Source organism: Falco cherrug, chromosome 10 (assembly GCF_023634085.1).
Source record: "Falco cherrug isolate bFalChe1 chromosome 10, bFalChe1.pri, whole genome shotgun sequence".
Classification (NCBI taxonomy): Eukaryota; Metazoa; Chordata; class Aves; order Falconiformes; family Falconidae; genus Falco; species Falco cherrug.
Window position 1 is genome coordinate 34,066,264 of NC_073706.1, and position 12,037 is coordinate 34,078,300.

General features: G+C 57.1%; 2 protein-coding genes across 3 annotated transcripts in view; both read right to left on the reverse strand.

Moving 5' to 3' along the window:
* Positions 1-2,247: 2,247 nt before the first annotated feature.
* LOC129736989 (uncharacterized) lies at positions 2,248-6,387 on the reverse strand. The gene is made up of 2 exons (XM_055722832.1): positions 2,895-6,387; positions 2,248-2,828 (listed from the first exon to the last, which is right to left on the reverse strand). The coding sequence occupies exon 1, from the start codon at positions 5,737-5,739 to the stop codon at positions 4,822-4,824; it is 918 nt and encodes a 305-aa protein (XP_055578807.1). The 5' UTR covers positions 5,740-6,387; the 3' UTR covers positions 2,248-2,828; positions 2,895-4,821.
* Positions 6,388-6,527: 140 nt separating this feature from the next.
* HRAS (HRas proto-oncogene, GTPase) overlaps positions 6,528-12,037 on the reverse strand; it is a 43,746-nt gene continuing 38,236 nt past the window's right edge. For both annotated transcript variants that reach the window (XM_055722833.1, XM_014282832.3), the window contains exons 3-6: positions 11,856-12,034; positions 9,404-9,563; positions 8,582-8,706; positions 6,528-6,829 (exon numbers count right to left, since the gene is read on the reverse strand). In XM_055722833.1, coding sequence (XP_055578808.1) covers positions 8,587-8,706; positions 9,404-9,563; positions 11,856-12,034 — 459 coding nt within the window. In that variant the 3' untranslated portion in view covers positions 6,528-6,829; positions 8,582-8,586. The remainder of the gene's footprint in view (positions 6,830-8,581; positions 8,707-9,403; positions 9,564-11,855; positions 12,035-12,037) is intronic.

Genomic DNA, 12,037 nt, shown 5'->3' on the forward strand with positions numbered 1-12,037 from the left:
GGGTTCCCCCAGGGAAGGTGAGTCACGCTGGGTTTGAGGGGTGTAGCGGGGAGAGTCGTGTTCCTCTCCGAAACAGCCTCGTTTTGTGTGGTCATTGGAAAAAAAATGAAGTAAAGGCATTGCTCCCTGGCATCCCCAGGCGTGTGCCCGGTCGTGGCCTCCTGGCTCTGTGCCCCTGTGGGGACCAGGGAGCGGGGCCGGGCTGCACCGCGTGCCCTGACAGCATCCCTCGGGCTAGTGCAGGAGCACAGTGGTACCCAGCACCGAAGGGGACCCGCTAGGGTTGTGGGGCTTGGGTTTGGGGCTTGGCTCACGAAGGACATGCCAAGCACCCAGTGCAGAGTGCCCCCCCCCGGGAAGGCCACCCCTGGGACTTGCCCAGCAGGTCAGCCCAGGACCTCAGTCCCTTACCAGAGAAGTGACAGACCTCAGGGTGGACACAAGCCATGCCTGGGGTCCAGCCTAGGCCAAACAACCGGGAGCAGCAGGTCACCGCATGGCTCCCCCGCTGCCAGGAGGGGCTGGGGACAGGGTGCAGACAGCCCCTGTCCCCTCCTGTGCCCCCAGGGCCGGGTGCTGCTCCCAGGGACCGAGAGCAGGACAGCTGCGTAGTCCCAAGCCCAAGTTCACCTACAGCGGGGACCAGTGACAGATGAACCCTGTGGAAGGTACCGAGGCTGCTGCTTAAATCCTAACGGCTCTGTCAGCCAGGGTCAGGTCCTCCCACTGCCTCTCCCTCCATACTTGGCATTCGCCATTAAATCCCATTAATATTGCCATATTCTCATTAAATCCCCCCTTTCTGTGGTGGAGTTCATGAGTGTCACCCTTTATCCCAGCTCCCCGGGCCGGTCCCTGCCCAGAGGCCCCCCCCAGTGCAGAGCCACAGGCGACGCTGGGTTGCGGGTGCCCGGGCATCCCTGCAGTTCCTGCCCTTCCTGGCCCATCCACAGCCAAACCAGCCGTGCCAGGAGCTGGGACAGGGGCAGCCACGTCTCGCCCTGTTGCTTGCTCGCTCTGTGCCAAGCCACGGCTGCACTCCTCATCCTCCCTGCCCACCACCCACGGCCACCAAGAGCTTGGCAGCCCTGCTGCGTGCCTCTGCCATACACCAGCCAGCGCTGAATAATTTATGCTCAAGTGGAGCCTGGAGCAGAGCCAGGCTGAGGCAGGGAGCGAGGCTTGGGGCTGTTTGAGGCTCTGGTCCTGGGATGCAGTGAAGGGAGAGATGGATGTGCTGTGCCTGGGAGCTTTATGCCCCAGCCTGTTTGGCAGAGGTAGTGCTAGTCTTCCTCCTCTTCAACTCGCTGTGCTGCTTTGCCTGATGCTCGCATGCGGCTGTGCTGCTCGCATGCTCCTCGCATGCCGCAAAGGGGCTGCGGCAGCAGCGGCTGGGAGCTGGGCAGCGGGGTGAGGGCACGCAGGGCATGCACCCCCAGCCCCAGACGCCCTGGCCGGGGCTGGTACCTTGGCACTGCAAAGCCACAGCCCCTTGCCCTGAGCCCAGGGCCAAGCAAGGCTCGCCTGCCCTGGGGAGAGCGGAGCTGCGCATGCACAGATCATCTTCATCCCAGTTCCCACAGCTGCTGGTGGCCAGGACGTTTGCTCCCACACCCTCCTCTGAGCAATGCTACCCCCCCCTTCTACAGCGCATCATCAGGTATAAACCTGCACACAGCAAATAACAGCCTGGCAGTGGGAACAGGCATGTCTGAGCCCTTCCCAGACCACCTCCTGCATCCCACCACCTCCTGCATCCCACCTCGGGCGTCGAGGAAGCACGCAGGGTGCACGCCAGCATGCTGTCACTGAGCGAGGCCACCGTGCTTGCCCAGCAGCACAGGAGGGAAGCAACCGGAGCTGGAACAAGGCAGCCAGCCACCTCGCTAGGAGACAAAGCAGCTGGTCCCACCCCACGAGAACCCCTGCTCGCTGGCTGGAGCTACAAGAGACCAAGGTGGGGATGGAGATGGCTTTGAAGGCACGCGCAAAGGCACGGGTCCGAGGGGCTGGTGTCACCGAAGCCTGGCCCCGTTCTTCAACACGGTTAAAACGAGCCCTCCCTAAGACACAGAGGAAAGTTAACTGCAACGAACTTCCATCCTTGCTCCAAAACTGCTATGAGGTCCCAAGAGGCACCTGTGGACAGATGCACCCCAAGCCCCTGCTGCCACCCACCCTGCCATGAGCCTGGGCCACTCTGGTGCTCTGGAGGCCACGCAGCCCTGCAGCTCCCTCTGGCAGGCAGTTCCTGGGGGAAGCTGGTTCTTGGGTGGCTTTGCTTCCCTGTAAGGCTCCTGGTGGAGCCAAGAGGTGATACAGAGGTACTGCTCGGGCTGCAGAGGTCTGCAGCATGGACTGGAGTCTAGTCCAGAAGGGAAACCTGGTCTGCTCCTCTTTACCCAGCTACACCGCAAGCGAGGAGGAGGATGCCAGCACTGAGCCACCAGGGCTGCTCCGTAAAACAGCCTTTCATTCAGCTACCCACCCCCTCAGGTCTCTCCAGCAACGACAGCTGCCAGCCTCCCGCAAACTCAGCGCAGATGCTTGCCAAAGCCTTCAGCAAGCACCATGTGCTCATCCATCCCGGAGTCATCCTCTCTGCTGGCTTAGGGAAACGCTTCTGTGGAAGCCCTGACAGACCGAAAGGCACGAGACCTGTTCCAGCACTTCATCAGCATCTTTAAGGACCTGTAAGCAGTTCTGTCAGCTGACTCAGCTGTGATGTCTCTGGAGCCCCAACCCCCCCGTTACAGGGTGTGGGGCACTTGAATGATGTGGGAGAGAAAAGCTTCTATGTGTCCTGGGCCATCCAGACCTGACCTGACCTGACCAGACCTCCTCATCTTTTCCATCATTTGAGGATGGGTTCCAAGGTGGCACGCCTCCCAGACCTCCTCACCCAGCCCGTCACTTAAGGATGGGTTCCAAGGTGGCACGCCTCCACCACCAGAGACGCAGCCTCGGCAGCTGATCACCACGATACTGCTGCAGCCTGCTCAGGGGCGGCATTCACGCTTGCCCGAGACCCAGGGCACAGCACCAAGCCTGCAGCCTTGCCATGACCGGCTGAAGAGAGATCACAGCCCCCAGACGTGAGATGATGTGCCCAAATGCAGCAAAAAGCTTACCTCGGTGGCCTCGTGCAGCTTCCAGCTACGCGCCCGCGGCGGCTCTTTGCAACAACCGCACTCTCTGCCACAGCAGCAGAACCGAGGTGGGCAACAAACTCCTTGTCGGAAGGGAAACGACATCTTCTAGTCCAGGGACTTTGAGAACAACCGGGCGTTAAATAACTACAGGGAAAATAAACTACATCAACTCCAAGCCCAGACCTACGCTCGCTCCAATGAAACTGTCCCCTCCCTTTCAGATTCCAGCAGCTCAGCTGGCGAGCAGACAGCACGTGGTGAGCTCATGCGCCCACCTCCTGCCTGGTGCCACCCACACTGCTGTCCCATCCCCGTTACCAGCACAAATTCGGCAGGTGGGAACGCCGGGTTCAAAGTCACAGCCCCACCTGCGAGGGGCGACACGGCTTTTGGCTACCGCAAAGATCAGATCAGAGCTGACGTGTCGTACTGTGTACTGAAGACGTATTTTAGGACCCTCCCGAAAGCCACCTTCCTGGGACAAAGGCGCAGCACCACATCCATCCACGATCAGCACGTGATTTTGGGGGAAGAGCTGTGGGTCCAGCTTTTAGCACCCCCTTTTGCTCCCCCCATCTACCTCCAACTTTCAGCATGGACCTGAACATTGACCTGAAGCAATGCTCCCTGGGGTCTTCTAATTACAGCAAAAAGCTAACCAAAGGTGCTGCCAGCTCCTGAGGTGACCAGCACTGCCTGGCAGAGGGTCCTGGCTGTAATTCACCGGAGGACTGAGAGTGGTTTGCAACCTGCCGGCCTCGGACCACCACCATCCAGGTCCTCCTGAGATGCTGGCCATCTTCAGTTCCAGCTCCTGCCTGCCTGCTGGATGTCTGAGGTGCTGTCCTGGCGTAGCACTGTACCACCACCTGCACAGAGATGACGGTGTGCCCAGGCTCCTGAAGAACTTTTAGGTCCATCTGCAGAACCCTGGTGACTCTTAGCACCCCTTTATGTCTGCTTTAGCCATAGGTACAATAGGACTGTGACCAGCCAGCCCAGAGACTGTCAATATCCGGAACCGCTTGAAGCGTACAGCAGGTCAAAGCTGTGAGATGTCAACTAGGCTCTTCCACCAGGGAGAAAAGCCTGGCTGGTGCCTGGTGGTGTGCTGCTAAACACAGGCGGTGACCGCTGAGATGCTGATGAAACAGCTCGTCTTCGGCTCCCCTCGGTGCAACACCCATGAGGAGCAGCCCAAGGAAGCAACAGGATCGTGCAACTAGAAGACACCAGCACAAGCCACGGTAACACACGGGACTTGACCAGACCCAGAGCTTTCCTGAGCAAGCTGGAAAACCTCGCCCTGAGGGGTGCAGAAACCCCTCTGAAGGGGGATGCTCGTACTTCTGCTTCCTGCTCCCGACCAAAGGGCTGAAGGACGTCGTATTGCAGCCAGCGCTGCCCTCGCCAAGCTGTGCCTGCCCCCTGAGAACGCCTCACCCCGCTGCTCCCCGGAGCTCCTCAGCTTGCCCGACCACGGCTCACGGTCCCAAACTGCAGTTTCTGGCTCCCAACCAGAAATGAGCAGATACTCTCAGGGGTTAGAGCCATCCAGAGCCCCAAACACAGCGTTACTCCTCACCTGAGGGCCTCCAGCTAAGCTCTATGGCAGAAACAGCACCGGGTTCCTCGTGCAGTTAACAGCACCAAGCACGGGTCCCCCCCATCAACCCACCCACTTACCATTAAGGCTTTTAGTCATCATCTTCTGGAAAGACGGGAGCAGCCCGGCCCTGGGCCCTGCCTGCAGTTCCCCCAAGCAACCAAACCCACACTGCCAGGCTTCACGCTTGAAGCAGCTCGGGTTGGGAGGTTTTCGGGGAGGTTTTCGGGGAGCCTCTGGTCCAGCCTCACCATCCAACAGCAGCTGCAGCATCTTCAGCACTCCTCCAGCGTGGGGCAGGCGCCGCTGCAAACAGCACAGCCAGCTCAAGGCAGGGCAGCTTTTCCCTCGGGTGACTGCTCCTACTCGAGCCGGGATCAGCCTTTCTCCCGCAGGAACCGGGTGCCAGGCAGCTGCAGCCAGGGTGAGGGCTGTGCCCCGCGGCACGTCGGAGCAGGCAAGTACAAAACACAAGGCATTAGCACAAGTCTCGTCTTGCCCAGGCCAAAAGCAAAGGCAGCAACTCCGAGCAGCACTGCAGTTTGCTTCTGCTGCTGCCTGGCACGACAGAAGATGAGGGGTGGGACGGGAGGCTGCCCGCACGGATGCTGGGAACCCCTGGTGGGCTGTGGCTTCATGCTGGGGTGACCGGGGTCTTTGTACCCGCTTTGCCCTGTGACTCACGCTGCCCTCGCTGCTCCCAACCCCTGCCAGCCTCGGCTGCTGAACCCGGTGCCTTTGCAGGCCTGGGCGAGCCTGTGCAGCGCAGCTGCCCACCAGACTTGGCTGGATCACCTTCCCCCTGTGATGCTCTTCACTCTGGATGCCAGCTAAATTAGCCTGCGCAATGGCTTGGGAGAGGGAAAGGCGGCAAGCAGCAAGCTGCCTGCTGCACCGAGTGCAATGCCTTGCCCTGGCCCTGCGAGCAAAAGGCAGGTGAGAAAAGCTGGTCAGCCCCCAGGCAAAAATCCCAAGGCTCATTGAAAACCGGCTTCCCAGTTGATCAGTCCTTATCCAAAAAACTCTTACGTACTCTAAACCCAGGGACTGGAAGTCTGAATCCTTTCGTCCTAGCTGCTGAGCAGCCAGCCAGCTGTCTGCAGCGCCGGAGAGCCCTTCTGCTACGTGCTCACCAGTAATTAAGCTGTGCACAGGGCAGACGAGGATCTGAATACCATTACGCAGTGCTGACAGACTGGAGCAGCCCAAGGTCTATGTGCTGTGCAGGTGTTAGTGTTAGATGGGTGCTATAGGGGAGCAGAAAGGCCTAATTCTACCTCTGGAGCACATAAACATTTGAGAGGTGCTGTGCCAGAAAGAGCTGCCTGGGAAAAAAAATAAAATAATCAAGGAAGCAACCAAATGGCACCAGCTGAGGTGAACCCAGCTCTCAGATCTCCTCCCTGATGCTTCTTCCCTTCCAGGTATCACATCTAAGGCCATAAAAAAATAAGAAATACCACAAGGACTAGGCTGACGGCAAAGCACCCAGGGGAGCGCCAAGGACAGGCTTCGATGGGCTGCGCTCTTCCACGCCACCAAAACTTGGGGCCAGCAAAGAGTTTCAGGTGGACTGGGGGGACGGGGACATGACGATGACTTGCCGGAGACAAAGACAGCTCTATCCCGATCGCCTTCACGGTCTACAGCATGGCCTCGGTCCATGGAGAGCAAATCTCAGCGCCCTCCCCTCCCCGCCGTCCCACCAGCGATCCTCCCGGAGCACCAGCAGCAGCGCCTCTGGAAGGAGGACACAGCCAGCGAGACGGTTTGTTGAGACCATCAAATAATAATTTACTGTGATTCAATCTGTGGCTTTGTACAGTTGCCGGGGTGGGAGGAGGCCAAAGGAGGAGGGGATAGGAAAAGAAAAAACGTCGTTTGCCGCAGGCTTGGGTGAAGTGCGAGATAGTCCTTGGAGGGGCTCATGCTCCCCCTGTCCTCTTCCTCCTCCTCTTCCTCTCCCCCTCCCCCTGTACTCCTCCCCTGAATCCACTTGCTTCTTCCTTCGCTTCACCTCTTTCCTTGCGCTCGGCACAGTGGGAACCTCTCCAAGACGCGGTCCAGTCAGCTGAAACCAAAAAAGGACACTCGTCAGCACCCCCTCGCCCTCAGGACCAGCGGGGGCTGTTTCCGTCGCCCACCCTGCACGTTTCGGGATGACCCTGCTAGTGCCCACAGAGGGAAAGCAAAGGGCTACACAGGCCCCGGAGGTGTGGACCCGGCTCAGCACGGAACACGCATTCCCTGCACGTTCCCCCCTTCCCCCCCCACGCCCCCCCCCGATCTGAAGGCACGGCCCCTGCCGGCACTGCCACCCGGCTGCGACAAGGACCCGGCTTCTGGCCATCGGTGCAGGGGAGCAGCAGCATCCGCCAGCCCGCGCTGTCAGCTGTGAGCCAGAGCAGGAAACGAGCCCCGAGCTCACATCCCCATCCGGAGGAAATGCTCCCGAACATCTGGAAGACCCGAACATCTGGAAACCCCTCCTAGCAGTGATAAGTGCGCTGGGCACAGCACTCGGCTTGGGCCCCCCGGAGACCTCGCGCGCCTCGGCGGGGAGCAGAGGGGTGGGGTGCTCGGCTGGTTTTTTGCTCAGAGGAAGCGAGCACTGCCAGCATTTTTATTTTTTTCCTCGGGGAAGAGCTCTGCTGCGCTCACAGCCTTTGGCTCAAAAAGCAACGGAGAAAAACCAGCTGCCCACTTCCACCTTCAGCAAGACCCTCTTAGCACCACCTCCAGAGACAATGTGCTTCGCCTTAGGACTCCCAGCAGTTGTGTAAAGGGGTGAAGGGCCAGGCCAGGTGCTTGGGAGACCCCCCCCAAAAGACATTGAGGGCAATGTCTGTGCACGGTTTTCTCCCACACCCCAGTCCCAGGTGGCCTTAGACGTACATCTCCCCCGCGCGCTCTCTCCCAGTTGCCTCCCTCCGTTTCTGCCATGGAAGGAGCTGGTCACACAGCCAGATGTTCCCAGGCGTTTGGCTTAAGGCCATCCAGCTCACACAGGGACACCAAGAGGAGCTCTCCCTCACTGCTACCCAGCAGGATTGCAATGATTTAAATACTCATCCTTCCAAAAAAAACCCCCACAAAACCACCAACATGGAAAGAAAAAGAAGAAGAACAGACAAGTGAACATGGACCATCTGAAAAACCCTGTTTCTGGCTCCAGCACACACAATTTATGAAAGCAGAACAGCCCCCTTATGGCTAATTCTCAACATTGCCACAGTTCCAAATATCCCAGCGGATGCACGTAATGGGGAAGATGCTTCTGAGGAACACGGGACTTTCACAGTGAGGCAGGTCTGCTCCGAAGCTTTAGGACGAGGGAATTTACAGGAGTTTCTCAGGAGGCAACGTGCTCACCCAGCTCTTCATCTGAACTTTTCTAGGGCCAGCGTGGTGGACACGCAGTGAGCCGCACACCTGTAACACCAGCTTAACTCCCCTTTCAGTGTTTCAGTGGGGCAGCACGGGAAGGAGCTTTCCTGGGGAAAGCATGACAAAACACATGGGTTTTTTAATCCGTTCCGTAGAATTTTTGTTCCACAAAATGGCGGGGGGGGGGGGGGGGGGGGGGGGGGAAGTAAACAATCCTTTCTTCCTACACGCTTCCTCAGGAAAGTGGGAATTTTGACTTACCCATGTTTTGACAGAAAAATGCTGTTTCAGTCAAAAAAGCATTTCCTTAAAAAATACCCGTTGCTGAAAATTGTTTCTGCTGCATTTGGTTGCAGATGAGCGCGCCTGCAGTCGCCTCCTGCCCTGCTTCCAACCTAACCCCGCTGCACCCCATTCGCCTGCTTCCAGCACTCACCGCAGTCACGATATCACACATTTACAGTTCATGCAGCCGGGGCCGCTCTCGTCTGGGGGATTCAGTTTGCGCAGCTTGTGCTGCCGGATCTCCCGCACCAAGGTGTAGAAGGCATCTTCAACGCCCTGGAAGAAAAGCATCACTTCAAGCGGCTGCCCGCTTCGAGAGGGGACAGTGGGGAGAGGGAAGAGCTCTGCTCCCCAGCTTGGTGTCCCTAGCGCTGTCTTCCAGCAGGGCAGATGGCAGTTAAAGCACAAAACCAAGCTGGGAAGATTTAACAGGGATCTTAGCGTGGCCCCCAAACAGAGAGCGAGATGGAGTGAGCCACCACGAGGCCAAGGAGCTCTGAAGTCCTTGAGATGCATCAGCTTTCAGCAGCCTGCAGGAGATCCAGCACCCAAGAGAAAAGCCACCACTAGACCACGGAAGGTATCATCTGCTCCACTCCCACCTCTGTGCTCTGGGAGCCCCACAGGGTCCTTCCAGCGCTGGCACATTCTGCCTGCAGGTCTGCCAAAACAGACCGTGGGTGAGGCTGGCCCAGTCCCCTGAGGTTAGCTGACCTGCTGTGGGGGTTAGCCCAGAGCCCTGGAGAAACCCCTGAGACAGCATCTTGCCTCCACTGCTGCCAAAGGGATTATGGAGGCTCCAGCCTGGACAGGGAGGGAAGGGAAGGGAAGGGAAGGGAACGTCCCGATGGAGCGTTTAGCCTCAAGGAACCAACTAACCCCAGCCCTTACACCCATCTGTCTGCCCGTTCCCGGCTCTCCAGGACAGCGCTGGAGAAAAAAGAAAAGATTTTGTTTACAAGCCTCCTCCTACCTGTCTGGTTTTGGCAGAGGTTTCTATGTAGGGGATCCCGTAACTCCGGGCCAGGTCCTGCGCTTGCCGGGTCTCCACTGTCCGGGCTGGCAGGTCACATTTATTTCCCACCAGCACCATGGGAACATCATCTGAGTCTTTCACCCTCTTGATCTGCTCCCTGCAAGAGTAAAAAGTGCTAAAGTGAAGGGAGAAAAGGCACCGGGGGGCAGCTCCGGGACATTCCCCACCAGTTTCTTCGTCAAGAATTAACAGCTCTGCTTCGTTCCTGCCCGGCGCCTGGTGTTGGGCTTCCAGCAGAACATAAATGACCACAGCACGTAACCGAGTAAACAGCAAACTAGCTAGGGCACTTTTGGAAATGAAAACTAAACACACTTCTGCTCTTTCAATGCGACTATTTATAAACACAACTTGAGATCATGACAATCTGTATTAAGACATGAGCTTAAGACAGTTTAAGCTGAATAAAAATGAGTCCTTGAGCAGTCACCTGTGTTATTTCCAACATTTTAGATCAAGTCATCCCCCTGAATGGGAACAAAAAGAAAAAATCCTCTGCAACCTGAGTTTGCTGAGCTGATAAACCAGCTTTTGGCAGCCGTAGCCTTCCCTGCAGATGCACAGGCAGCATTCGCTTCCGTTCAGTTTAGTTCAGGTCATTCAAAGTTGAGAAACCAACTGGGAAGCAAAAAGGCTGCAATGCTCGCGTCTTCATTCCAGCCTCAGACTTAAACCTAGGTGGGCGAAGATGAGATCTACCACTTCTAAAAATCTGAAAGGCCACTACGACCACAAACAATCCATTCCGTTCCCTCCTGGTAGATAACAACTTCCTCTGCTTAATAAATCATTTAACTTCAGATGCAGAACAGCTTTTTTTATTTTTTTTTCTTCCTCATGCATTCAGAATATTTAACTTGGGTTTATTTAACTAACAAAAGCATTAGGTAAATTTCTGCTGATTTCTGCATTTTAATCGAATTCAAATTTCCATCCAAAAGCAGCTGGACATGTATCACACACACGCCAAAAAAATAATCAATCTCCTTTTTTAATGTAGCAGAACATAGAAATGAAGTCTGACTATATGTATGATATGCCATAAAGCCACTTAAACGTTCCATGTAACATCCTGATCAGCAAATGCAAGTACTAAATTTAGTGCACAGGCTACACTTAGCTGAAAAGAGATACCTCCTAATGGTTACTAACCGGGGAGAGCTGGCATTTCTCTGGGGAATATTCTTTTAAAAGTGCAAACACAAAGAGCAGAGGCGAAACAAGATGAAAGCCAGTGATTTACATCATGATTAAAACTGGGGCTTGAAATCAAGCCATCCTGCGAGTGATTCACAGGCACCGGCCCCAGTGCAAGGATGAATGCTGCTGAATCCCTCAGGTGCTTTAGGAAAATCCCATCCTTTGTCCTCCGGTTCAGCTAAAACAAGCCAAGTTAGTCCGGCCGTATAGGTATTACGCCAAACACACCTTCTAGCCAAAGACCGAGGCCTCTCGACAGCTCAGAGCAGCATCTCTGCCTACGGAGCGAGGAAGGGCTGCGCCTGCGCCCGGAGCAGCAGGATTACCCCAGAGCCGGGTCTATGCCGAGGGATCCGGGTCCCTTGGTGGGCAGCGCAGAGCGGGGACAGGCACAGCCACCTCCTGCATCCTCTGCAACGCGCCTCCCACCACAGCTAAGCCTCGGAAAAAGGCAGAAAGCAGAGAGATCCCTCCTAAGCCAGGGTAACCAGGGAAGGCTCCCGCTGCGTTTCTGTATCTTGGTGCTCCAGCTCTGCGGGGATGATGGCAGCAGCGGGGGGAAGCAGGCTGGGTAGCCTGGGTGCAGCCAAAGCAGGAGCACGCCAGGATGGGGGTCCCTGCTCTGCCACTGCCCCCCCAGCACGTCCTCTCGCGAAGCCCCGGCCCGGGGCTCTGCCGCTCCTCCGGCTCTGTCCTTGCCCTGGCGGCAAGCGAGCTCCGGCGGGCCAGGAGTGCCCCCCCGGTGGGCCAGGAGTGCCCCCCGCCTCGCCGCAGGGGCTGCGGGCAGGGAAGCAGCCCTCCCGGCCCTTCCCCACCTCCTCTCCCAGCTCCCAGCCCTGCACAGCTCCCTGAGATCGACTGCACTAACAAAGCAATTCCATTAATTAGGGAGGGAAGGGAGGGGGTCACAGAGGATCAGCTCTCTCTTTAGTCACCATAAACACTTCAACATTACATTACCGAGTCCCCAAAGGCCACGAGCAATCCCTTCGGATGGGTTTTATTGGAGTCACTGACATTAGCCGTCTGCTCCGTCTCTTCCCTGGGGAACGGCCACTTGAGCTAATGGTCTTTGCTGGCAGCCAGCGCTTCCACCGCGGGGGCTGATCTAAAAGGGAGGGCGGGAGGGTGCAGCGAGGCCTCCCCCTCGCACTGGGCATGAGGGAAGGGGCCCCTCCAGGATACCAACCTGTACTGGTGAATGTCTTCAAAGGACTTGGTGTTATTGATGGCGAAGACGCAGAGGAATCCTTCCCCCGTTCTCATGTACTGGTCTCTCATGGCACTGTACTCTTCCTGCCCTGCGGTATCCAAGATGTCTAACAAGCAGGTCTCTCCATCGATGACGACTTGCTTTCTGTAGGAATCCTG

Coding starts and splice junctions, on each gene's coding strand:
- LOC129736989 (XM_055722832.1), bottom strand. CDS start 5,739: ATGAGCCTTGGGATTTTTGCCTGGGGGCTGACCAGCTTTTCTCACCTG.